Source organism: Poecilia formosa, unplaced genomic scaffold (genome assembly GCF_000485575.1).
Source record: "Poecilia formosa unplaced genomic scaffold, Poecilia_formosa-5.1.2 Scaffold201, whole genome shotgun sequence".
NCBI lineage: Eukaryota > Metazoa > Chordata > Actinopteri > Cyprinodontiformes > Poeciliidae > Poecilia > Poecilia formosa.
In genome coordinates, this window is record NW_006800140.1 from 359,501 (window position 1) to 386,720 (window position 27,220).

General features: G+C 37.3%; 1 protein-coding gene and 1 long non-coding RNA gene across 2 annotated transcripts; one reads left to right on the top strand and one right to left on the bottom strand.

Annotated features, from left to right (window-relative positions):
• Positions 1 to 7,371: 7,371 nt before the first annotated feature.
• pik3ap1 (phosphoinositide-3-kinase adaptor protein 1) lies at positions 7,372 to 26,183 on the top strand. Its single transcript, XM_007566917.2, has 17 exons — positions 7,372 to 7,461; positions 8,780 to 9,205; positions 10,085 to 10,341; positions 10,833 to 10,977; positions 11,067 to 11,209; positions 11,304 to 11,436; positions 14,431 to 14,627; positions 15,322 to 15,499; positions 15,575 to 15,637; positions 16,474 to 16,728; positions 17,458 to 17,514; positions 19,856 to 20,049; positions 20,122 to 20,194; positions 20,316 to 20,483; positions 21,962 to 22,032; positions 23,741 to 23,844; positions 25,431 to 26,183. Exons 1-17 carry the CDS (start codon positions 7,431 to 7,433, stop codon positions 25,540 to 25,542), a joined length of 2,607 nt encoding a protein of 868 aa, XP_007566979.1. The 5' UTR covers positions 7,372 to 7,430; the 3' UTR covers positions 25,543 to 26,183.
• Positions 7,564 to 8,918, bottom strand: LOC107838017 (uncharacterized). The gene is made up of 3 exons (XR_001664066.1): positions 8,854 to 8,918; positions 7,933 to 8,047; positions 7,564 to 7,856 (listed from the first exon to the last, which is right to left on the bottom strand). It is a non-coding gene; the product is annotated as an uncharacterized LOC107838017 (long non-coding RNA).
• Positions 26,184 to 27,220: the final 1,037 nt, after the last annotated feature.

Sequence of the window (27,220 nt, forward strand, 5' to 3'; positions counted from 1 at the left end):
GCCTCTCACTGTCAGTTTTTATCATATTATCAATGACGACTCAATTTTCCTGTGCCACTCCATCTCAAGCGCTGACCCCCGGCCCTATTACGGCCCTGTAATGAAGTGCAATGGAGTGGTAATTGGTCCACATTATACCAGATCAGGTAACAGTAGACTTATTTTCTTATCACAATGAGCCGCTGCTGGTGACTCTCAATGAGAAACCAAACACAGCGCCTTTCTTATGCGGGCTATCGTCCAAATAACATTTCAGCTCCAGAGGCTTTCCCCATTTTAGTTTTCCGTTTCAAGATTGCCCTCCGTGTCCTCGGACCGCGCTTTGTTTCCAACTTTTAAAGTCTCCCGAACGAGCGGCGAGGCGGGTCAGATATGAGGGTAGAGGTTTTCCAGAGAGGGGAAGTACAGTAAGCGAGACGGTAACTCGACCGCGATGCCGGGAATATTAGACGCTTCTTCCCTCCATCGCCGCTTCCTCTTGATAACTTCACTTTGGATCATTTTTTTAATGTCTTTTTTTTTACAGCGGCACATTTTTCAGAGTTTCTGAGGGTAAAACTGCATCCCAGTCAATGCGTTTTCTTAAAAATTACCTTTTGCAGCCAGGAGGCTCGGAGATGTAGCTAAAATGAAATGCAGTTTGTAAAATTGGCACAAATCAATTTGCTCAAACCAGCTGCAGTAATTATGTCTCCGTCAGCTACAAAAGAGATTCTATAACTCTGGGTAACAATGAGATAATGTAAGGTGCAAAAACATTTCCGCTCCAAAATTAAATGAGCAAAATAAGATGTTATGTGGAGGAAATTACTGAGCTGTCCGAAGGCTGTGGGCTGAGCAGATTGAAATGAAAACGAATCGTTGGCTCAGTATGTGAGTCGTATGTCTGATGGAGTATTAGGACGTACGAAGAAAACATGTTAAAACATGACAGAAATAAAGCCATAATATGAGAATAAAGTCAGGATATCTAAACAATGTTTATATTACAAGAAGAAAGTGAAAACAATACAAGAAGTTGTAATAACATGACAATAAAGTCGTCATATTACAAGACTAGCCGTAATAATAAGAGAATAAAGCCACAATATTTCAACAATGTCGCAAATTACGAGAATAAAACAAGATCAAAGTCATAAATTTACGAGAATTAAGTTAACTTTACAAGAATAACGTAAAAACAAATATGAGAATGGAGTCAAAATATTATGGGAAGTTGTAATAACATGGTTATTCATGTTTCCACAACGTCATAAAATTACAAGAATCAAGTTAACTTTACAAAAATAAAGTCAAAATATCACAAGAAGTTTTACTAATATGAGAATACAGTCATAATTTTAGGACAGTTGTGGTATTATGGTCTTATTCTCATGCTTTAATTATTTTTATCTTCGTAGCGTGGCGCTAACTGTCGTTAGCAGCCGCTGCAGCTCTCCCAGCCTGGGCCGGCCTTTGGTTGGTGCAGAGCCTCCGGTTGAGTCGCTCCGCGTTCAAAACACAGACGACTAAAGACACAGGATATTGGATAACAAGGTCAAATTATAGGAGCAAAAATATGCTCTTATTAAAGCCAGGCAGCGGGGATTTGAAGTGAGCCACCTAATAGACAGCGGTTTAAGGGAGCCCAAACTAAAGGTAACGGGCCGGTCATGCTTATGGTGGCTAATGGCAGCTTTAGAAGAAATTAGGGGATTTTTTTTTTCTGCAGGAAATTGTGCCTAAAGGCAGGTCATGGATCACCGTGTTCTTCACAGGCAGCTTCAGAAGTCAAAAAGTGAACTTTTGTTGCAGATGGGATGACGTCTGTGTGGCAGAAATCGGCCAAAATCGATTGTTTTAACACAAAGATGGAGAAGCGTTAAAATGGTAGTTAAAGTCTGATTTTTACCAAATAAATTCCATCAAACATTAAAGAAGAAAGAAGATTCCTTTATATTCCTATTAGGGGATTAAAAATACAACATTTATCAAGTCTGCTTTATTTGTAAAGCGCATTAAGGTCCTTTTTATCATAAAAAAAACACAAGCAATAAACATGACTTTTTGTCAAGGATCATTAAAATCAATAAGAATCAGATTATTGATCAATGCTCCAGTTGTTATTAATCAAACAAGCTGGGATTTTAGCTTTGATTTAAAGGAACTTGGTGTTTCGGCTGTTTTGCAGTTTTCTGGAGGTTTGTTTAAGATTTGTGGTGCATAGAAGCTGAATGGTGCTTCTGCATGTTTGGTTCTGGTTCTGGATGAGGAGCAGAACCAGAACCAGAAGACCTGAGTGGTCTGGAAGGTCGGTCCAGCAGCAGCAGTAGATCTTTCATCCGTTCAGTGATTTATAAGCTAACAGCCGTATTTTATTCTCTCAGTTTAGGACTTTAGATCCGAGTGATTTGCTCTGTCTTCCTGCTTTAGTCAGAACGCCAGCAGCAGCGTTTGGATCAGACTCTGTTGCAGTAATTAATACGACTGAATGTAAACGCATGGATGAGCTTCTCTAGATCACATGTGTCAAACTGAAGGCCCAGGGGCCAGATCTGGCTCGCCGCAGGCTTTTATGTGGCCCTCTAGACTCTAAATTACATCAGTAAATTCCTCCAGTTTTTTCACAAATCTTCAAAATTCACTCAGAATCAACAATTAAATCCTTCTGATTTCATTTCATATTTTCTCAAAATTGGTCAAAAACTTTGGGTTTAAGCGACCGCTGCCTCAGCCTTCTTGGTGTCAAGTTATAGTCCGATCGATACGGCGAGTAATAAAACGTCACATTTAACATCAAACATTACCGCAAATATAGTAAAAAGTCCTTACAAATATTTATAAATTAGTGCAAAATCTGTGATTTTGAATGCAAAGAAACACAAAAACAATCCTGGAGACTGATCAGTGTGAAAAAATGTTGAATAATATTTAATTTTAAGAAACTTACTGAGCGCTGAAACAACAGGCAGTTTATTAATGTTTTAACAGTTCAGTTGGTTTAATGAACACATTTTGGCACAACCGGCCCTTTAACAATGTTCAGATTTATGATGTGACCCAAAATGAAAATGAGTTTTCACTCCTGCTCTACGTCCTGCTGGGACATTAGTCCTGGAAATGTTCTTCAGGCGATGGAAGGCCGACTTTATAACTGTCTTTATGTGTCTCAGAAGGTTCAGGTTTCAGCCTGATTTCTAGTTTCCAGCTGAAATAACTGAAGCTGTTAATTGACTGGTGGCATCATGTAGAGCGGAGTATCATCCGCTAATCTGGCAGCTAATCTCATTACTTGTTATAATCTGCGCTAGGAGAAGAATGTAGACAAGTTTATAGATCTCTAAGGAGTTTAAATACAGTTTAATCCAGAATTTGATACCAAAAGTTAATGTGAGGGAGAAATATAAACTTTGAGATATAAAGAAAAAGTTGTTTTCTTTTTTTTTTAATCTTGGCTTAATGGTGTTTTTCCCCCATTTGTAGCTGATTTAAAATCAGTGACACATTGATTGGAAAGTGCATTTCCTTGGTGCTTTTATGGGTGTGGATAATTCTGAGTTTGTTACCAATTATTCCTTAGCATGTAGACTTTTCCTCACAGTAGATAAATTCACTGAAATTAACACCTGGATTTTTCTGACTATTTTCAGTGGGAGTTTATCCCACTGCAACAAAAAAGGTTCATTTTGTTTAATTTTCATTAATTTATGTTTCTGCATCTTTACCAGAGATGTCGGTACATTTGGAGAACCTTGTGTTCTCCAAATAATCCAAAACGTAATTCAACCAGATGAAAACAAATTGCTGCTAAACCCTCTGAATAATCAGTTATAAAAGTAAAGTCAAAGTGTCTTTATGGAGATTTCTGTGTGGAACTGCTGAAGAAACTGAGAGTCTCCTGACCTCTAGTGGTTGTTATGGTGTGGTGCAAATTAATGTTTTTTTTTTTCTTTTCTTTGCATTAAACTAAAACTTAACTAGAACTTTAATGCATTGTTTATTTTTGTTATGCAGCAAAATGACAGTTTGAATTTAAACTGTAATAAAAGTGGATTTCAATTAATTTGAATTTAATTTACTTCAGCAGTTCAGTTGATTTAATAAATTCAAACTAAATTTACTCTGCAGAAAGAAACATCTGTGCTTTTCCAGATGCACTCAGATGCTGGTTGGGGCTCATTATTTATTGCATAAGTCCTTTGCGGCTCGGAGGCGGCCATTGATGACGTAAAGCAGGTATTTGGACTTTTGTCAGTCCTGCTGGGAAATCAGCATTTCCATAAAGCTCGTCAGCAGCAGGAAGCAGGAAGTGGTGTGAAATTTCCAGGTAGACGTCTGGTCTCGTTTAGCTTTGATCAAACTCATCTGGATCAGGACCAGGAGACGACATGAACCGCCGAAACGTCCCACTGGACCTGAACCAGCGTGGATTCTGTGAGTCTCCGCTCTTCCTCCTGATTCTGGGACCTTCAGGCTTTTCTTTCATATCTGTGCAACACCGATTTCTCTTTACGCTCAAGTAGAAATCCGTAACGTTTCCATAATATAAAGGGTAAAATTTTTCAGAATATCCTGAATTTAGCAAAAATATAATAAAATTTAACATTATTTTGTCAGTTGTATTAAATTACGAGGGTGTGTTGCACCATTGTAGAAGCGTACATTTCTACAAAAAATTTCAGAAATTTAGATTTAATCTGACATTTTCAAAAAAAAAAATTTAAATAAAAAAATAAAATCACAATTTGAGATTAATCTCAGAAATTTTCTAGAAAAAAAGTTGAGTATTTCCAAAAGTCAAAAAATTCTGACTTCAAACTTGTAAAAATGTCCAAGTTTTTTTTTCTGGAAAATTTCTGAGGTTAATCTCAAATCTTCTGATTTTTTTTCCTAGCAAATTTTTGAGAGAAGTTGTTGCTGCTCCTGCTTGCAGCTCGGCTGAATAAAACTAAAGTTGAAAACTTAAAGACTTCATGAAGTGTTTATATTTCAAAACAGAACCACATAAAGTAAACTTTCATCCCAAACAGAACTCTGTTTGGACATTTCTCTTTTCCGTTCTTGGATCTCTCTGCCATCTTTGTTCCTATATCAACTGGCTCCGCTTCAGGATGACCAGCAGCGCCCTCTGCTGGGTGGAGGCCAAACTACAACACCAAAAGAAGGTCTAAGCGGACGTTACCAATCAAACTAATTTTAATCTACTAAGTCATCATAAGTCAGTTGCATCCCTAGTTGTTGCCTACTGGTACGGTGCGTTTAATACATTGTCAGAGCCTTTATTTATCATCATACTGGCCAAATTTCATGCCATCTGTATTTTTATGAAGAATATTTCTGGACCATATTATTTCATTGCTACCTCTGTAGTGTTTATATCTGTTTATTCAGTTGTCTGTTTTTTTTCAAAAACAAAAACTAAACCTTGTCTTTGTAAATTAATACATGTAAAAGGACAAATGCTGAATAAAATGTTATAACTAGATGCGTCTGTGTGTGGTGGCCTTTAACGCTCTGACTCATTGCATTGTGACACTTCCTAAAAAACTGAGCTGAGACGTTCCTTTACCAAACTTTTTCCGTCCACTCAACTTTCTACTTGTATGCTTGGACACAGAACCGTTTTAGTAATTACTTTTTCCTATGATTGTGAAAACCAGAAATTGGACACAAAATCACATTTTTGTGATAAAAATTAGTCTTACAGGTTTTATGAAACACCCCAATACTCCAAACAAATAAATGTTGGATTTAATTTGCTCTAAAGCTAAAATCATCAATATCAGCTGAAATTAACTAAATTGTCAATTATGCTCTAATGCACTGAGAAGTTGGCATTTATAATATTATTTATCTTTTATTAGAAAAAAACTGTTGCCATGGTAAGAATTTTCAATTAATGATGAAATAAAACGCAAAAGTGACATTATTATTGGAAATGTTATTTTTACTATTTTTTCCACTATTCGTTCAACAAAAACATAAACATAATCAAAAATATAATTAAATGCAGTTACTGCACTGCAAAAATACAAAATCTTACCAAGTATTTTTAATCTAATTTCTAGTATAAATATCTTAGAACACTTGAAATATGACAAAACTAAAATAGTTGAACAAGATACAGCAGCTTGTTTCAAGTCAATAATTTGTTAATATTGATAAAAAAAAGTTCTAGTTCTACTGGGGCCCTGAACCCGTTACCTAGCAACGCCAGCCAAGCCCATGCCGTTGCCTAGCAACCCAGTTCTAGCTCCACTGGCAGATTATTTCACTTATAACAAGACATTTTCCCATGTTGCAAGTGAAGTAACCTGCCATCGAAACTGGTACTTTTAATCAATATTAACGACTTAAACTCATATATCTTGGTGAAAAGTTACTTTTAAGTTAGTTTTGTCTTATTCCAAGTGTATTAATATATTTGCACTAGAAAACCAGACCAAAAGTAATAATTGGATAGCTTTTTTTTAATAACCTGAACCAGGTGAAGCTAAAATTGCCACTTGCGTTCTGGGTTGAACATATTTACAGACAAAAACTGGTTTCTTTTATCGTAAATGGAAGATATGTATATTTTCTGACATTTTTGGCTTAATTGCTGCTCTTATTGTGTGTTTGTTTTTAATCAAATGGCTGTTTTGAGTTTAGAAACTAGACCAGAAATATTTAATATGTAGTTTTCTGTGGGTATATATTAAAAAGCCCCTGTTAGTGCAGCTCTTCACAGTTTCTCCCACGCGTCTTCCTTTCTCATGCAGCACAGAAACAACATGGCTGCATCTTTAAAGCAGATTTTACTGCCCAGTTTGCCATTACCTGTCGTATCTCTGAAGTGCTGAAATCACTAGTTGTTTTATGTTTTCTGATGATTATCAGTGAGAATTTGAACTCTGATCTCACAGGCTTGTGTGAAAGTCTCCTGCCACCTTGTTAAGGAAGTGAAAAATAGGAAGAAGCTCACAGGTGAATCGATACGTTTGTGTGTTAATGGGGCTTTTCTTGTTTGTTTTTTTAAATGGAGAACAAGCAAAAACTGTGACCTAAAATGTTGTTGCCTGTTATGAAGATGTAGGATGCGTCTTCTGTTTGTATGCTTCCTAAATTTAACGTGTCGTCTGTGTCTGCAACATGCTGTTTTAAATAAACATGTAAGTGACATGAAGGCGCACGAGGCTGTGGTGACGGCAGACTTGTTGCAGTTTCTGATGAGACAAGGGTGCATTTTCTCACTTCTTCAACTGTTTCAGGAAGTGGGGCAGAGCTACCAAAATCAGGAAACTAAAGTGTTGCTATTTATACGACTCAGCAAAGGGCCAGAGCTGGTAATCGCCGGGTTAGTGTGAGCTGACGAGCGAAAGAGAGAGCTTCGGTGGAGCTGGAAAAAAGGAGAATATCTGGAGGAATGGCGCCGCTTTTGGGATGATTTTGTGCAGATTTGAGCCCGAACCATGGAAGGACTCCCATCTATTACTGAGTCAGGTGAGTGTCACCCGTTCCCTAAGACTTTTACACCCAAATATCACAAGTCCTCTCACTTCCTGCTTACTTCTCTGGGAAATTACCGGAATTTACTCGTTTTTCGATTATTTTAGCCATCGTTTTTGCTGAATTGCATTTGGTCGGGCTTTCATTGAGAATTAACATCTTAGCTAAAAAAAAAGAAAAAGGAAAAAAAGAGGAAACAAGCACGTCTGCATCCTGTGTGGTTAAATGCATACAGCAGCTAATTAATAAAGACCACCACACACACATTTGGCGTTGATTCGGTTAGTTTTGGGCCGTCTCCGCAGCAGATGCCAGCGCTCGGCCGCTGATGAAGGCGAGCGCTGCCGTTCGGTGTCTAGGAACAGAGCTGAACTCGGCCCGATTAGCGACTGTAATGAGTCAAACAGAATTACTCAGAGCTGTGTTGACACACAGCGATGTTTGCTCAACTCGCCGTTGACTCACACAGTTCACACATTCATCCCTCAGCCAGTCACCTTGACTTTCAGCAGCTGGAATGCTGCACCGCGTTTCACACGACCTGCTGCAGCGAATAACATCGCTGAAATTTACCGTTACACTGCAAAAACACAGAATGTCACAGTATTTACAAGCAAACAATGTGGCTTCATTATTCAAAGCTTAGTTATGAACTAAATATTTAGTTGGTAAATAAAATATTTAGAATATTTAGCTCCAATATGTGGATAACATGCTAAATATTTATTTTATCTCCAAACTAAATATTTACTTAGTAAAATAAATATTGAGTTCACCAACTAAATATTTACTTTGAAACTAAAATTTGGTTAGCACAATAAATATTGAGTTAGCGAGATAAAAACTGATCCAGCAGCTCTAAATAACGGAGAATGCTAACCATTTCACTCCATCCATCCACTTTCTTTACACCCGGTCGGGAGGTGCTGGTGCCCATCTCCGGGCGAGGCGGGGTCACCCTGGACAGGTCGCCAGTCTGTCGCAGGGCAACCATTTCACTCCTAACTACATTTGTAGGTCTCAAGAAACTAAATATAAATATTTAACAAGAACTTTTCATCAATTTTAAGGAAGTATTGCCTTAAGACAAGAGTCAATTTACTGCTGAAAAGTTAGTTATAAGTGAGTTTTGTCTAATTTCAAGTTTACTAAGATATTTGCATTAGAAACTAGACCACAAATATTTGGTAACATTTTGTGTGTTTGCAGTGTAGTTTGAATCAGAAGAGGTTGAGGTTAAACCCACTGATTAAAGTTTTCTTTTTCCACCTTGGTGCATTTTAAAATCGCGCTTCAATGCTTTGTTTTGCAGCCATGTCTGAGTTTTCCTCGGCGTTTGAGCTGCTGATTCTGCACACGGAGGAGGCCCAGGAGTGGGCCGCGTACCTGCAGCAGATCCTAAAATCCTCCAAACATTTCCGCCGGGGCTCCGTGTTGCTCTACGCCGTGAGCTCGGCCGATCAGCTCCACGGATATAACTTTGAGGATTTCCAGCGCTGCAAATGCATCGTGGTGCTGCTAACGGGATTCTTCCTGGACATCCTGTACGACCCGGATCTGCACGGCGCGCTGCACAGACTGCTCTACCCTCCACACAGGGTGGTGGCGCTGCTGTGCGGCGTGGCGGAGGCCGACATGAACATGGAGTACTTCGAGGACTGGCCGAGCTGGAGGAAACTCTACGCCGACGACGAGCCGGGCGTTTATGTTTCTACCGTTTTGGAGTCAATAGCTGACAGTACGCAGACTTTCATCACCAAAACAAACGAATGGAATTAAATATTTATCCACATTTTGGTTTGAAACATCTGCAGAGATTTGATTTTAACATTTGGAAATTTCAATTTTACCATGTCTTTAAGACGGACAGACGGATAAAACCAACATTTTCTAAAATTTATTTAATAAATTGTTCTTTCAATTCATTTAATTTATTTATTTCAAACAGGATTTTAAAAACAAGAAAAGAAGCAATAAGTAGGACAAGAGAAAATGTGAAAAGGAGTAAAAAGAAGTGAACGTTATTTAATCCTATCTTATCGTAAAAAAGTAAAGTAAGTAAATATTGGGCCCATTTCTCTGATACTGATACTTTTTATTACTTTTTGTTGATTTATCATCAAACTTCGGACCTTCAGGTGTTTTTGTGGTTTTTCCTTTAAATTGTTTTGTCCAAACAAGGACAGAATTTGGACAAATTTTATAGCTGTCTATGAAATACTCTAAAAACAAATTTATCTGGAAAAAATAGAAAAACAAAGAAAATTTGTGTTTTTCCACATAAAGTACAAAAAACATTTGAGAGCAAATAAAAAGAAAATGTTGAATCAGCGAAGTGCAGACATTTATAATTTTGAAGTAAATCAAAACAAAATATTTAAACCAAAAACATTTCAAGAGGGAAAATGAAGTATTGATCTCATCGTATCTGATGTTAAACCTATTAGCCATATTATCAATATTTTGGATCGATCTAAAGTTTTCTTTGCATCTAAAATGTTTTTATTCCTCCTTAAACCCTAAAAGAAGAAGGATATTAAAGTGTTTATCCCAGTTGTGCCTGATAAATTGGAAAAATTTGAGGATTTTAAAGATAATTTTTCTGTTTTGTTTGAAGGCAGGCGAGCGGAGGCCGAGCTTCAGAGCGAATATCCTGCAGCAGAGTCGCTCATCTCCGCTGCAGCAGCGGTTTCTCCTCTCTCCAATGAAAACCCCCCGGCAGGTGGAAGCGAAGAGGCGGAGCCAGAGGAGCAAAGCGAAACGTTCCTGAAGGAGGAGGAGCGAGCGAGCGGCGAAGATTCAGCAGGAGAACGCATCAGGTCACCGACCCAACCAACATGTCTGACCGTTCAGCCCAGCAGAGTTCAGTGTGGGGTGAGGATGAAGAAATAAAAACCAGAGCTGGGCGACACCGGATAAATGTCCGATTTTTGATTTTAATGGAGCTTATGTTTGCTTTCTTTTCTAAAAAGATAAAAAATACAGAAAATATTTCTAAAAAGTGATGTATTAGAGCCAAACTACGAGAATTTTTGTTTAATTACGAGATATTTGATTAATCTGTAAGACTGATTAATCAAATAGCAATAATGTTTGATTAACCGATACGAATGATTAAGCAAATGCATATTTGATCATAGATAAAATTGATTAATTAAACAGAGATGATTTGATTAATCGTAAGATCGGTTCATCAAATAGAGATCGGTAAGAACGATTAATCAAATAGATATCTTTGATTTATTAATAAGTTAGATATTTGATATCTCGAACAAAGATATTTGATTAATCGATAAGAATGATTAATCAATCAATCAATCAATCAAATATTATAGGTAATATGTATTCTGGTTTGTTCTGTTCAGGATCAAGAGACGATTTTCATCGTCTTCAGCAGCAGAGTGGGTTTCGGGTCGCCGGTGGAGGTGGAGTTCTCACCTGAAGGCGCGGCGTCCAAACGGGTTCTGGCCTCGGTGGAGAACGAGTTCACCGTCAGCGTCTCCGCACCAGGCGAGCATCGGCAGGAAGACAGTTTCTCTGATGCATTTCCTAAACACTATCTCATTATCTTTGTGTTTTCTTCTGCCATTTCTACACAGAAATGCCTGCAGGCGTGACTTCGCTCACTCTGCATGCCGACGGCTCGCGTGTCGATCTGAGTCCGGTCACATTTTACACCAGCATGGGAGAAGTTAGCCGGTATCTGACACAGGCTGCTGACCCCGTGAACTTCATCTGCCAGGTGAGACACTTCTGCTTCCTCTTGTCTGTCCTGGTTTTTCAGTTTGTTTGCTTTTTTATTCTTTGACGTTTTTTTAACTGATTTTTGCTTGCAGGCCTTTAACTTGACCTCCAACTCAGCAGAATCAGTGGACACATTGCTAACGGACTCGTTAAAGTCCAGGATGCCTCCATCCGGTCTGCAGCTCTTTGGAGTCAAACAGATTGAAGAAGACAATATGTCAGCCTGTGAGTAAAGTTTTCTGATTTCATGTTGAGCTAAAGGATTTGAGGTGATAAAACCGCAACCCTGCAAAAGCACAAAATCTCACCAAGTATTTTTGGTCTATTTTCTAGAGCAAATATTTTACCACACTTAAAATAATAAAACTAATTTACAAGTAACTTTTCTGCAAGATATAGGAACCTGTTTTAGATCAATACATGTTTAATATTTATAAAATAGTACTAGTTTCACTGACAATATGGAAAAAAATTTTCTTATAAGTGACATAATATGCAAGGGAAACTAGAACTTTTTCATCAATATTAAGAAATTATTAATTATCTTGCTGAAAAGTTACTTGTGAGTTAGCTTTGTCTCATTATAAGTGAAATAATTTATCTGCACTAGAAACCAAACCAAAAAATACTTTTGCATTTTGCAGTGTTCCTATGCGATTCAGCTTGACTTTAATCTTCCTTCACTGCTCGGTCTGGGCTTTCTCCCATTGAACTGGATTACTCTGAAAGAATTTCGATGACCAGGAGAAGTCGTTGCTGCTTTGTTATATAACTGCATTCAGTTTGTAGTTTTAGCAGTGACAAGAAGGATGAGAACAAGACCGTTCAGTACGATGACGTATTAGCATTGTATATAAAAAAAGGAGTAAAATTCTAGAAAAAACGTGTAAATTTCTGAGCAGTGAAGCTCAAATGTTTGCAAGAAAAAAACTCAGAAAAGTAAAAAAGATTCAACTTTTGAAATTGAGAAATTTTCAAGTTTTTTTTTTTTTTTTTAGAAAATTTCTAAAATTAATCTCAAAATTTTCATTTTTGTTACTTTTCAAACCCAGAAATTTCCAAGTGTTTTTGTCTAAAAAAATGTCTGAGTAGTTAATTTTTAAAAAAAATCTTTTTCTTGCAAAATTTTGACCTTTCAAACTCAGAAATTTCTACTTTTTAAAGTAAATTTCTGAGAATAATCTCAACATTTCTGAATATTTTTGGTGGAAATTCAGTCTGAATGCAGGGTGAATGGCCCTAATACATTGTCACAGTTCAGCCTGTGTTTTCCACGCTTCTAAACTCTAAGCTAACATTGGCATCAGCACTTCTCCTTTTGCAGTGGCAGATGGTTGTTAAAAGTGCAGACAATTTCTGGTAAACTTAAGCGTCAAACTGGAGCATTACAAACAAATGGGTAAAGCTTAAAACGTCGACACCTTGCCTCCATTTTTTCTACACAGACTTTTTGCCTTTAGTCTTGCTACTTTCTGTGCTGCAAATCATGAAGCGCAACATTCAAACTTTATGCAAATGCAGAATCAGATCAAGCGCATGCAGCTACTTTACTTTACAGCTACATTTACAACCGGTGCGGACATTATCTGGCTGCTTTAGAGAGGAATCACGTTCAGGCTGAGAGGATTTTATTGCTGCAGATGATTGGGAAGATTATAAAACAGTGACTGAGATAAGGCTGTGTTAGATCGTAGAATCATTACACATACGATGCACAGTTGTCCTTGAATACATCCTGTTATTTTTGGTTAATAAATGAGAACCGGTGTTGAGTTTCTATCATGGAGCTCTGGCTGTGAACTTCCTCCTCGCACCACTCCCAGGGTTGATTCTCACCCTGAATGCAGCAGCAAAGGGGATCGGTGACTGGGACTGCAGAACTTAAACTCAGTTTGAATCATTTTTGGCTTAAAGAACTTATTTTACAACCTCGTTTTGTGAAAGCTAGCTTCCCCATTTTAGCTCCTGCAACAAAATCGATGATAGATAATTATATATGCATGTGAGCGGACATTGGTCTAAATTCATGCATGATGCGTCCATCCATTGTCTGCCTGCTTATCCTTACAGACAGAATAAACAAACATTCACATTGATACATAAAGTCAGATTAGAGAAGCAGTCGCGTTTTTGGACGGTGAGAGGAAGTTGCAGGAGTATCCAGACAGAAACTGCGCATGCACAGGGAGAACATGCAAAGTTCATGCAGAAAGACTCCAGGTTGGGATTGGAACTAGGAACGTTTTGATGCAAGGCAACAAAATAACCAGGCAGCCTCATGCAATGTCTTAAAGTGTGGGCAAACTGTCCTGGTACAGTGAGAAACTAGTGAGTCTATTTTAGGAACTAATCTGCAAACAGTTTCACAAACTCCTACCAAGAACTTCTGATCTAGTTTCTACAAACAGCTCAGCAGACATGAAGTAAGACAAAATTAGGTTACATGTAACTTTTCAGCAAAACATTAAATTATTCTGCTGGCAGATAATTTCACTCACAACAAGATGTTTGTCACAAAATAATCTGCCAATGGAACGAGTACCTTTATTTATGTGGTAAACTAATTATCACACTAAATGAATATGTAGCATGCAAATATTTAGTTTGGTTATCATGCTAAGTGCTAATCAATTACCATGCTAAATAAAATAATATTTAGCTTCTGGATCCTTAGTTTGGAAGTAAATATTTAGTTGGTAAACTCCTTATCTAGCTTGCTAACTAAACATTAAGTTTGGATCTAAATATTGAGTTGGTAAAGTCAATATTTAGCTTGTTAACTCAATATTTAGCATGCTAATCAAATAGTTGGGTTTGCTAAGCACATATTAATATTTAGTTGGTAAACTGAATATTTAGCTTGTTGATTAAATATTTAGATTGGAGCTAAATATTTAGTTCCAAACTTAATACTTAGCTGCTAAACTAAATATTTATAATGAATAACATATTTTGTTTCTCTAATTTCTTCCTGAAAAGTTATTTGTTAGTTTTGTCCTATTTCCAGAGTACTAGAGTGTTTGTAGAAACTACACCAAAAGTACTTTTTAGGATTTTGTGTTTTTGCAGTGCATTGAGAACAAAACGGATGTGTAGACTCTTTTTTTGGACACAAGCAGCTTTTTCCATTTACCCCTGAGTAAACTCTCTCCTGCTTCTGCTTTCCAAATGATGCTCACTTAGTTCACGATTTAGATTTACAGACTGTTTGTGTTTCAGATCAGCGCAACGAAGAGCTGCCCACGTTGCTCCACTTTGCGGCCAAATATGGCTTGAAGAAGCTCATGAGCTCCCTCCTGCGGTGCCCCGGGGCTCTGCAGGCTTACAGTGTGATGAACAAACATGGCGACTACCCAAACACACTGGCAGAGAAGAGCGGCTTTCAGGACCTCAGACGTTTCATGGACGAATTTGTGGTAAGTTCACTCATGAATCGATTAACGAGTTAATCTGAAGTTGATTGCGCTTATCGATCGATTAGCAATCAAGTTATAAGAAGCCATTTTCTTAAAAACTTGAGTTTTCCCTTTTATCAAGAGGGCTCACCGTCTTTACATAACAGAAAGAGCTATTTTTTCATAATATGCTGAATTTAACCAAAAACATAATTCAATTCTAACTTTATTTTGTGTCGGCTGTACTAAATACTGACTAAATAAACTGAAAATTGTGGTTTACTCACATCCTCGCGTTCGTAGCACATTATCATTTTTAGTTGAGAATTTGAACTGGTCCGTCTTGCAGCTCGGCTGAATCAGCGCTATTAAGGTAATATATTTTTATATATTAAGAATATAAACATATAAAGTGTTTATATTTCAAAACAGAACCGCATGGAATCCTTTTAGCATCCCACACCGGGCTCTCTTTGGACCGTTTTTCTTTTTTTAAGGGATACCGCCGCCTTCTAGATTCTGTATTAACGGTTCCGCTTCGTAAGGCTGCCCAGCGGCGCCCTCTGCTGGGTGGCGGCCAAACTACGGCCTATTGGAACTTATTTTAATCTAATAAACAATTAAGTCGATTAATCGTTTGCATCCCTACATAGTAAACATTTTTAAATGAAACATTTATAATCAGAGTTTAAAAGTCTTGTTGGAACCCTCCCAGGAAACGGCAGACCTGCTCCAGTCGCACCTGGAAGACAACTTGAACTTGGATAATGAGCCGGAAATCTACGAGCCGATGTCAAATTCTTCTCAGGACATCATGATGAAGTACTCCAGCTGCACCGAGGATATTTATGAGTCGATGCTCGGCCTCGACCCTGAGTGTGCAGAAGACTTATGTAAGATTGGCTCTGTGATAAAAATACTTCAAACTCTTACAAAATGTTGCTGATGGTGTGACACGATTGTTGCAGATGAAGTCATGACTGCAGTAGATGAGAATCCAGAAGAAGCTATGCTCAGGAAGTTCTTCCAAGGTATTTTTATCTATTTAATTTACATCATACAGTAATATTATTAATTATTAATATTACCAAAATTATAGTTTTGGCATTTTCGTTATAGTTTATCTTTATTTCGTTGTCACTATTTATTTGTCGAATTCGGTTAGTTTTAATTTGTATTTAGAGTGTGTTTGATAGTTTTTCTTAGTTAAATATTGTTTAGTTTTAGTCTAGTTTTTAATAGTTATAATAGTAGTGTTGGTTAAAAAGTAAAAAGTGAAAGTATTGTGACTGTGCATACAGAAGATACCATTTCCAAAAATGTTTTCAATTACTGTTGAACAACAATCAGTTCTGGCATTTTTTTGTTAGGTTGTTTCTTTTATTTGTTTAACAGAAGAGCAAGACGTAACATAAAAACATTTCAGATTTGACTTTCTTTACAGATAATATATTTTAAATATTGCTCCTAATAGTAGCCTGAACAAAGTATAACAAAGGTATAACTAATGACAGAACACATAAGCAAAATATCAGGATAGAAAAAAACAGTAAAATTAAGACTCTAAAGCACAAATAAAAATAAAATCTGGGGTTAACAGCAAATTAAACTCTGATATAATTGAGAAAAGTTTGATTGCTGGTTCTGCATGAATTTTTTTTTAAAGATGTACAAAATAATAAAGACTCGTTCTTTTAAGTTGGTAAAGATTTTGTATGTAATGTAAAATTTGACCAGCAAGATAATAATATTATTGATGAAATATTCAACTTTTGTATTCCATATATTCAGTTTTCATTACTTTGTTAGTTTTTATTCAGTATAATAACCTCATTTCTGAATGCATTTGGTTTTTCCCGTCTGGCAGCGAAACCTCACGCCGACGAGAACCAAGTGAACGCCGTGCCGCCCAGAGCCGAGAACCATGACAGGAATGAACACAACAACTTTGATGAAATAGAGGAGGAGGAGGACCCGTACAACATCTGTCCAGAGGATATTTATGACACCGTGGATACAAACAGCACCTACAACCCGGGAGTCCAGAACCGCCCTCCAGCCCCCATCCCCAGACCCGAGGCTGAGCCCGAACCTGAACGACCTGCAACCTACATTTCCAGAGGTCTGCTGTTTACTGCTACGTTTTTACACACAGGGCCGGCCCAAGGCATATGCAAGTTAAACAGGTGCTTAGGGCCTCCACACCACCAGGGGGCCTCCAAGAGCACCAAGCCAGCAACATACATATATAAAATAGCACTGAATAATATGAACTAATGCTATTACCCGTGGAGAAAGCATTTCTACATTGTTTTCATAGTTGTTACATAAATAACCGTTAATCACATCCTGTGGAGAGACAACAACCTCAAACCGTGGCAGTGGCAGCTAGAGTGGCACTAATGGCTGCCGGAAACTCCTGTAGCTTCCGAGTGTCTGCTTTTGTGTCCGATGCCACGGCTTCTGTGGCAGGTTGAATGTTGAACATGAATAAGAATAAGTTTATTTCGAAAGAATAAAACTGGAATCGTGGCAGCGGCCACTGACACCAGAGGTGCCACTACAGCTGCCGCTGCCACGATTTGAGATTTCAAATTCAAAATATGCTTTTTAGTTTGTTACTCCTGTAAGGTTAAAATCAGTAATAATGTAAGCTCATTGCAAATGGTGCTAATGACAGCAGGTATGTTACACATAGTGATAAACCATCTGGTGTTGGTATGGGGGGCACAAATAAAAATCTGCCTTGGGCCTCAGAAAGGTTTTGGCCAGCCCTGTTTAAACCCTTTAAGTTAATTTCCTCTGATTAAAAGTATTAGTTTCATTAAATGTTTGTGTTTTTTATTTGCAGTTTTTTCAGATAGAGACGCGTCCAAGCGTAACTCGGTGGACAGTGAATGTCCTGCAGGTAAGACGGTTTCTGTTGGAGACTTTTAGTCTCGTGAGAAGCAGCAACATGCTTTTAAACCCTTTAAAAAAGTTTAAAGAGCTTTTTTATTGACTTATTTATTGTTTCACCATGGTGGAATGTAATTTAGCAACAACAATTTGTGAATTTTGCAAACTCAGATATTTCTTTATGGAATATGCACTTTAATCATAAACATCTCTGGACTTTGACACCTTGAATTTCCCCCTTTCCTTCCTGTAAATTACATATTTTCTGCCTGTAAATTGATGATTTACAGGAAGGAACAATTCAAAATTCAGATCTTTAGATATTTTGCAGCTAGTACGACGTGTGGTTTTGTGTTTTGCTGATGTGTTGCATTATGGCCACCGGTCTCAGCCTTTTCAGGCTTTACTCAGTCCTGTTGTGAACTTTGACACTGAACATGTTTACTTAAGACCCTAGAAACTGAAATGCAGCTTTTATGGCTTTTCTCAGAGTTGCATGTTTTAACATTGAGGAAAAATGCTGAGATGTCCACTTTTGTAGCTTTGACATAATATTTAATCTGCTTTTTGTTGTATTGTTATTTACACTTTAAATCATTATATGTCCAAAGACTACACTGGTAGTGTGGTAGGTGGTAATTTGGATTTAATTTTAGCACTTTTTGCAATTTTTAAATGCATTTGATTAGAATCTGTTGTTACAAAGCAGCCAAAATATATTTAGTAGAAATAGAGAAAAAAAAACACGTAAATGGAAATTATTGAGTGCATTTTAATTTGTCGTACAGTGAATTAATTTATTCACTTCATAATTTAGTCTAATCTTTCCTGGAGTAAATTACCAGATCTTGAAAAGAGGCTCATATTTTTGCAGCATTTTCTGACATTTGTTATTAGGAAAATGAAAGACGATGTTGGATTATTTTCTGCGGCTGCAAACACAACCTGAGCCTGTTGAGCTGAACAAACGTATGTAAACCTTTGTGGCGTTTCTGCTGTGAGACATGCGAGAGTCTGTGCCACCAGCTTGGTCAAATAAAACCAGCAGTCATTGCTGATAGCTCTGTGGTCAGGGTAAAGTTTACAACCATATCTCCTTCCAACGAGACAACTTCCTTCAGACATTAACGCTGCTGAGAGCAGCTCCACTCTAAACTTCATCGATTTACAGCCGCGGCGTTTCTTTAGATGTAAACAGGCAGATAAGATTTGTCGAATTAAAATTAATTTGTACTGAAGTTTTGAGCCACTCACAATTTTAGAAGGTGACTCAAAAAAAATCGAAATATTTGAAAACGTATGGGGGGGAAAAGCAGTAATTTTATGTTGTTGCAACCCAAACAAAGATGGGAAAAATATATAGGGAGTTTAAAATGTTTATTATTTATACAATTACTACTATTACAGTATTTTAAGCTCGAAGGCAACAGTTGTTGGTTTTGTAGACGTGGCTTTTATTCTGCGGTTGAGTCCGACCACTGCCTGAAAAAACCCTCAGATGCCCCCAGCACCAACGTGTTTGTTTCTCAGAAGTACTTCTTTTAGGTAGTTCTTAAGTATTTTTGTTCCTTTAACTCATTTAAATTAATTTATTGGTTTTTCTTTTACCTCTACACCAATATGTACTTATTTCTGAGTTTCAAAACTAGAAATTTTTCAACATTTGAAACTTTCTAAAAGTTGATAAAAACAAGTTAGTTTCTGAGCTTGAAATGTTGAAAATTTGCTAGAAAAACGAAACGCAGATATTTTGAGATTGATCTCAGAAGCTTTTTAGAGCAGAAGTTTCAAGTGAAATTTACACTTCAAACTGAAGAAGTGTAAATTTCAGTGTGAAAAGTCCAAAATTTGCTGCAGAAAACTCCCAATTTCCAAAGTTTTTCTGGAACATTTTTTAACCAAATCTCCAAATTTCTGAATTTTCTTCAAGCATATTTTGACTTTTCAAGCTCAGACATTTTCAAGATTTTTCTACAAAGTTTCTGAGATGAGTCTAAAATTTTCTAAAGTTTTCTTGCAAATTTTCTATGTTTCAAGCTCTTTTTCTACTAAATTTCTGATGTTAATCACAGAAAATTGTAGCAAATTTTTTACTTTTCAAACTTAGAAATTTCCTTGTTTTTTCTATAAAATTTCTGAGTTATTTTCTAGCAAATATAAAAAATTTTAGGCTCAAAAATTTCCAAGGTATTTTTAACAAAATTTCTGAGAAAAATTTCTGAGGCAGAAACTTTCTCCTCCTTTTTTCCTTTATGCACAAAACGCCGTCCTACTCCTGTCATATGTGTCCTGATCAAAACAATGAAATATGGGTAAAAATAAAATATTCATCCCACTTTTCTTTTTTTCAGCTCGCCCTGTGAGCGAGGCTCCCTCCTCGACCTATGACCCCTACGGCGGGATGAAGACCCCGGGGCAGCGGCAGCTCATCTGCCTGCAGGAGCGGGTCAAAGTGGGGGAGATAACGGTGGACGAGGCCGTCCAGGAGTTCAAAGCGTGGCAGTTCGACCACGAGCGGCGCGCTAACTCTCTGCGCTATCAGCAGGTAGATGATCAACAAACATCCTCGTGTGATAGCAGCGCCGTAAACCTCACATTTACTTCTTCTTCCTTAAAGGACAACCTGAAGAAACTACGAGATAGCATCACGAGACGTCACAAAGAGAGAGAGAAGACGGGGCAGGAAATCGGTGAGGTGTTTGGAGTTGACATGTCGACATCTTGTTGTGTTTCTATCTGTTGATGCGCCGCGATCACACGACTTCCTGTTGAGCTCATGGCGTCTGATGTGGTCTGCTTCGTCTCTGCCAGATTATGAAATAAGTGCACCGCTGCAGAGGAACCTCTATTGGGGATCCAACATGACAGTAGAGTGCGACGTGTACGAACCCACACCCAGAATGGTGGCTCCACCCCCTCCGGTGGCTCAGCCAATCAAAAGAGGGAGCTGGAAGACTGGCAGCACGTCCAGCACATCGAGTGAGTCTTTTTTATTTTATTTTTAGGGATGAATATTATTGAATACAGAGTAACCTATTCGGAAAAGAGCTGCACCTGTGATGAGCAAGCGGTGTGTTCAAGGTGCCTCCAGTAGATGGGAGAAAAGGTTACCAGGATACACATGGAAAATATTTTTCAAAAAAAGAAATGAGGAATAATTTCTATATTTAGAGGCTTACTCTCTCCAAAAGAGGAAATTTGAATTGCAAAATACTGTAAATCAAAAGTATTGTTTATGATTTTAAAACAGTATTTGTTTTTGTCTAGTAAAGATGTGGAAATGCCACAAAGTAAATACATCTTTTATTGCAGTGGCATAATATTAAACAAAAAAAATATATATATTTACTGGCATGCAGTGGGGGAAAAAATATAGTGTTAAAATTCACATTTTGCATGTTTTTATACTTCCATTTGGGTCATTTTATTAATTTATTAAAAAATAATACAATAAAAATACAAAATTTAATTTCAATGCAGTAGGAAAAAATATCTGGTGTTAAAATTCACATTTTGCATGTTTTTATGCTTCCATTTGGGGTTTTACTGCTTCAAAAAGCCCAACAGTCTAAAAAAAAAACACTCTGCTGGTTTTTTTTGTAATAATGTGTTTTGGTGTCTGGGAAATGAGTCGTTTCTGCGACGTTTCCTAGCAACCCCAGTGGAGTTCCACCCGTAACCTAGCAACCCCAGTGGAGTTCCACCCGTAACCTAGCAACCCCAGTGGAGTTCCCCCCGTAACCTAGCAACCCCAGTGGAGTTCCCCCCGTAACCTAGCAACCCCAGTGGAGTTCCGCCCATTGGACGCCCGTAACCGAGCATCCCCAGCTGAGCTCCAGGACGTTTGGTCAGCTGGTTTTACTGCTGTATTTCCTGTGAACATAATGGACTTTTTGAAAGTTTTTTGTTACCGCTGCTCTCCGGTTACACTTTCAGTATCTGGTCATGAGAAAATGCAGAACATGGTTCTATTTTTACACATTTAGTTCATGAAATAGCTCAGAAAGGTTAAAAAAAAAAAGATCTATTGATCTGTTTTTTCCTGTTTCTAAAAATGTTTTGACCGATTTGCACTGTAACTTGTTTAGTCAGTGAATCAAAAAGCCTCAAATAATAACCTCGGTTTTAAAGAGAAAATAACATATTTTTGATAAATATGTACTTGAGGAAACGTTTCATTCCTACATTTTGATTATTCAAACACAGTTAAATGAGATTTCTTTGCAGAAGCTCCATCTGGTGTTGCTTATTTAGGTTTCAGAGTGAAAATCATTCAGAAATTTGCTCCTGACAACATGTTGATGTCGACAGTAACTTTCTCTCTGTTGATTTTTCTGTGCAGCAGCAGCAGCCGTACTGAGTGGCCTTACGCCGTCACTCACCACAGCTTCTCACCTCAGACTAACTACAAATCACGTGTTTTCTTTTTACTCCAACTTGTTTTCTTTTCACTTCAGGCACAGAGAGCAACCGACTCAGCACTCACAGCAACTTTAGCCTCAGCAGCGGGACAGAACCGGACTTCGAGGTGAGCTCAGAACCTCGGGTTTGTCTTGGTGCACTGCAAAAACACAAAATCTCACCAAGTATTTTTGCTCTAGTTTCTAGTGGAATATTTTAGTTCACTGGAAATAAGACAAAGTAACTTTTCAGCAAGAAATAATCAATAATTCCTTAATATTGATGAAAACTTTATAGTTTCAGTGGCAGATTATTCACTTATAACATGGAAAAGATTTATTTTGAAATTCATCAATATAAAGGATTTATTGACCTAAAACAAGCTCTTTTATCTTGTATTTGTTGTACTTGTAAATCAATTTTGTTTTATTTCAAGTATGCTGAGATATCTGCACTATAAAATAGACCAAAACATAACTTTGTTTTTGCAGTGCAGAGAGGTCAGTGATAATATATGCAGTAACATTTTTTTCACATGACTCTTTCCACCAACAACCATCTCCTTCAACAGATGACATCTGTTTTTAACTAAAGTTTTGTGTGTCTAGAAACTAGACTAAAAAATAACAGATTTTCTGTTTTTGCAGTGTAAATCGTGCCGTGAGAACAAAAACCTTGCTCTCAAACCTGATACTTTCTCCTTGTAACTCAGAATCGTGACTGAGAAATCTTTGCTTCAGATTTTATCTTCGCTGCAGCTCAAACATCTCGCTCATATTTTGTATTTGATGATGCATAAAGCCGTAGCCGTTCGTTAACGGTGGGAGTTTTGTTTTCATGCTTTGTTCTGTTTTGTGTTTTGGGAACTTTGACTCTCAGCTTGAGGAAGTTCTGACCCAAAGTCTGAGCTCTGCATTAATGTTCAGTTAATCCGGCTATCACTTGTGTCAAAACCATGTGTGGAATTTAATGTGTGATTTTTAAAGCGGCTCTATCTTGTCATAACAAAAGAAAGTACACCCTGTTTAATTGCATCTATACCAAAAAAGGAACAATAAAAATTATCAGAGCCTTTGATGGTTGTGCAAATCAAATAGAAGAGGAACTATTATGCAAAACTTTTGGTTTTGTTCTTCCATTTTGGTTTACTGCTTCTAAAAACAATGCAGCCAGGTTTTTGGCAATATGTTTGTGATTTTTGGTGTCTAGAAAATGAGCTGTTTCAAAAACCTCCAGAATGTAACGTCCCAGCCCGTTGCCTAGCAACCCCAGCAGAGTTCTGCCCTTTACCTAGCAACGCAAGCTGAGCTCCAGCACTTAGGTCGCTGTATTCGCTGTGCAATGGCTGCTGGAAAAGCCAAGAGTTCTGTTGTTGACTCACCATCCAGAAACCACTTGCTGCATTCTTGTTGGCTGTACAGGAGGTTCTACTAATGCTTTTCAAAGATGTATGGTTGTATAATTGCACATCTGTTCGCAATCATTTTTACATGCGAGTGTAAGCGTTGAGTTTTGGGGGCGTGGCCAGTAGCAGCTTATTTGGATTTAAAGTGACAGAGTGACGATTTTGTGCAAAAAATGTAATGAGCATGTTTTGTTTAGGCCTCCGATCTGAACCTATTCAAGGAAGCACTAGGTCACCTTTAAAAGACATTTAGCTTTTCTTTTTCTTCATATTTACAGTTTTATTCATTCATGCTTATGCAATGATAAAGTAAATGATAAATCTGGTAAATCTTAGTTTTCGTCCTTCCTGATACGTTAAGCGTTGCTCTGACTGATTTTATTTTCCCCGTATGGTTCACATATTTAATGTTTCCCCTTGATCTTTAAAGGACGCAGTGGAAAATCTTCCTCCTCCTCCTCCTCGGCCTCCGCGACCCTCTGACCCGGCGCCCGGCATTCCTCCACCCAGGCTTCCTCCGCGGATCCCAGAAAGGTAAGGAGGCGTAATTAGGGGCAGAAGGCGCCGCTGAAGAACAACCAGAGAGTCGGTTGGTGATAAAGAGGAAGCGTTCACCCTTCAGCGAGTCTGCAGCTGTGAGCTGGAGGGGAAGAGTAAGACAGTAATAATATAAAAAAAAATACAGACCTATAAATATCTGCAGTGCAGAGTCACATTCTCAAAAACGTTTAGGTGACAGTTTTAGACCGAGGTCCAGAAATGTCATCCTTCCACCAAATTTAACGGCTGAGTTCAACATTTTCCAGAAGAAAAAATGCAAAGCGTAAATTGTTTGTGTCTTTTACACAATAAAAAGATCTGTGAAATGAATATCTACTGATTAATATCCTGTGACCTTTATTATTGGCATGATGCAGAATTTCCAAACACTTTATTCATCAGAACGACAGGAGTTAAGAAGGGCAGACATTAAATGTCACATGTGCTGCTTTAACCTGAAAGCCTGATATGGAGGTGCGATTCATCTGGGTGGGTTTATTCATCCGAGCTTCGTGGAACTGCAAGATCTTATCAGCATCGCTGTTTTTAGTTTGATGAGGCGACACATTTACATTTTTTTTCTAATCCGAGAAGACTAAATGTTTGTAAGTAGGCCGCGTGGTTTGATAGATGTGTAACAGCGACATGGGAAAGTGCAGCGCTCTGTGAAAAACGCGCGTTTGATTTATTTACAGCCCGAGAAGCTTTCAGAGAACAAAACGACGATGCAGCTCAGATGCGTCTAATTCTGTCGCAGCAATAACCAATAAATCAATTAATTACGAGATAAATTAAAACAAACTCAGTCATTTCTGTTTGCATGATTTATCTTTTCTCTCATTCTACCAAAAACTGGAAGGTAAAAGTCTTCAGTTTGGTGTTTTGGTCTCAACTAGCCGTTTGTTTTAGGGTAATTTTGTTTACAGTCTTCATAATTCATTTCATTTGTTGTTTTCTTTACTTATTTTGAGTTTTTAAAATGTCTTCCAGTGTTAAAAATTATTAAATTTACATCTAATGAACATTTAAGAATATGTTCTTGTATTATTGTAGAAACTTCTTGAAGAATTTTAATTATTGAGTTACAGCATTTAATAAAGTATTTTTGAATTTAAATTACTGATTATTATATAACAAGATTATCATCAAAATAACTTTTGTTGTCCTTGCAGGTTTAAATACATTCTAATTTCCAGCTAATGGCAAAATAAAACTGCTATGCAATTAAATTTTTTATTTTAATGGACCAGAGTCAGAACCAGGACATTTACTATTTAGGATTTTAACAATAATTAGCAACATTACAGTTTTAACTATTTTAATGTGAATTTTTTCCCCTTTTTGCTGCTCAGCATTAAATTAAACATTCAATTTTCAAAAAACAAAGTAACTCGGCCATGAATATGTCACATTTATTCCAAAACCTGATTCTTAGTAGATAATATAAAATAATGATAATAAACATTTTTCAAACAAAGTCTATAAACAGTGTCAGGAAATTTTTCTAACGTTCTAATTTTTTTTCTAGAAATGTTCTGGGATTAGTTTCAGGATTTTCGTGACGGCTGTGTTTTCTGCAGGGTGCCAGAGACGGTGCACGAGCGCTACATTTCCTGCCCGACGCGCGCCCTTCCTCAGAGACCCGCGCCCAGACAGACGCAGGCGGCGCCGCCGGTTCCCCGCCGCCGGTGATGGCCGGCCGCCTGCAGCCCGGTCGGACTGAACCACCGGTACCAAGGAGAACTGGTGGCTCCCTGCGGCTGAACGTGATGCTCTGGAGATTTTGTTTTGTGATCTGAAAAAAATAGTGCGAATTGTTTCTGTGAATTATGTTTTTTATTTGACATTATAATGAATGTAAATAAGATATTTTTGTAAAAGTGCCATTTAGGGTCACACTAGATGTTTAAACCCCCAAATTAGTCCAACTAAAGTTCACACATAAATCTGTTGTCCATGTTCCAGCATCACAGGGAGGATATTTAATTTATTGAGTCCAGCAGGAGCTCAGGATGGTTTTTATAGATTCTTCTGTTCCTTTAAGACACTTTTTATGTGTTTTATTGCACATGAGAGCATCAGAGTCCAGGCAGATGATTTGGTGTGAATGTTGCAGGTTTTAATTGTCAGCTGCGTCGGGTCGGACCGATGGACCCGTCTCCAACAGAAACGCCTGTAAATTATGTATGAAGACTGGATGTGCTGCTGTAAAATATCAGTGTAAATTCTGCCTTAATGTTGCTTACTTTACCTGACCTGCTCTTGTTTGCACAGTCGAGTTTAAATGGTGTAACTTTGCATTGTTGTGCTTGATAAAAGGTTTCCCAAAGTAACTGTCGGCTGTTTGTTGCTGCTGGAAGAAATGAGTTTTACGACGGCGCGTTACTGCTACCTACGGTACTGCAGAAAGGACAAAAAGGAGCACATTTCTGCCAAAACACTTTTCAGAAAAAAATGGAAATGTATGAGCTTGAAAAGTTGAAAATTTTGCCTTGAAATTTTTTTCAAAAGTTTTTTCTAAAACATTTCTGAGATTAATCTCAAAATGTCTCTTCTTTCAAGTGTTTGAAATTTGACAGAAATTTCCTTGCAAATTTTCAAAATTTGAAAAAAATTTTCCTCTGGCAGTTTCTGAGCTTGAAAATTTGCTAAAAAAAAAAATTGCATTAATCTCAGAAATTTTCTAGAGAAAAATTTAAATTGAGTTTCAAAGTCAATTTTTTTTACTTTAGACAATATTAAATGTTTTTTTCTTGTTGACATTATCGGAGAATAATGTCAACATTTCTGATTTTTTTTCCCTAACAGATCTTTGACTTAGAGCTCAGAAATATTATTTTTTCTATGGAATTTCTTAAATATCAGAATTTCACTTTTTTTTCCAAATATTCAATTTTGGATATTCCAAAATTTCCACATTTTTTTTCTAGAAAAATTCTGAGGTTATTTTTCTTGCAAATTTTCAAACTGAGAAATTTTCAGCTTTTTTCTAGCAAAATGTTGAACTTCTCAAGCTCTGAATTTATCAAACAAGGACATTTCTTGCACATTTCAAAAATATTGTGAGAAAAAACTCAGAAGTTTTGGCATTATTCTGAGAAATTTTCTATAAAAGTTAAAAAATGTTCCTTTTATTTTTAAGAAAATTTCTGAGATTGATCTAAAAATTTCTGAGTTCCTTGGTAAAATGTTTTCTATCTAAATTGGTCCTAATATGTTGTGCCAGTTTTGACTTCTTTAAATCTTGGCTCTAAATCGGTCCAATAGCGCCCTCTCTGATATTTGCGATGTATTGCAGAAGTGAAACATTTTTATCCTTTATCCAGAGGAAGGCAGAGTACCTACATAAAGTATTCACATAAGAGTAGCA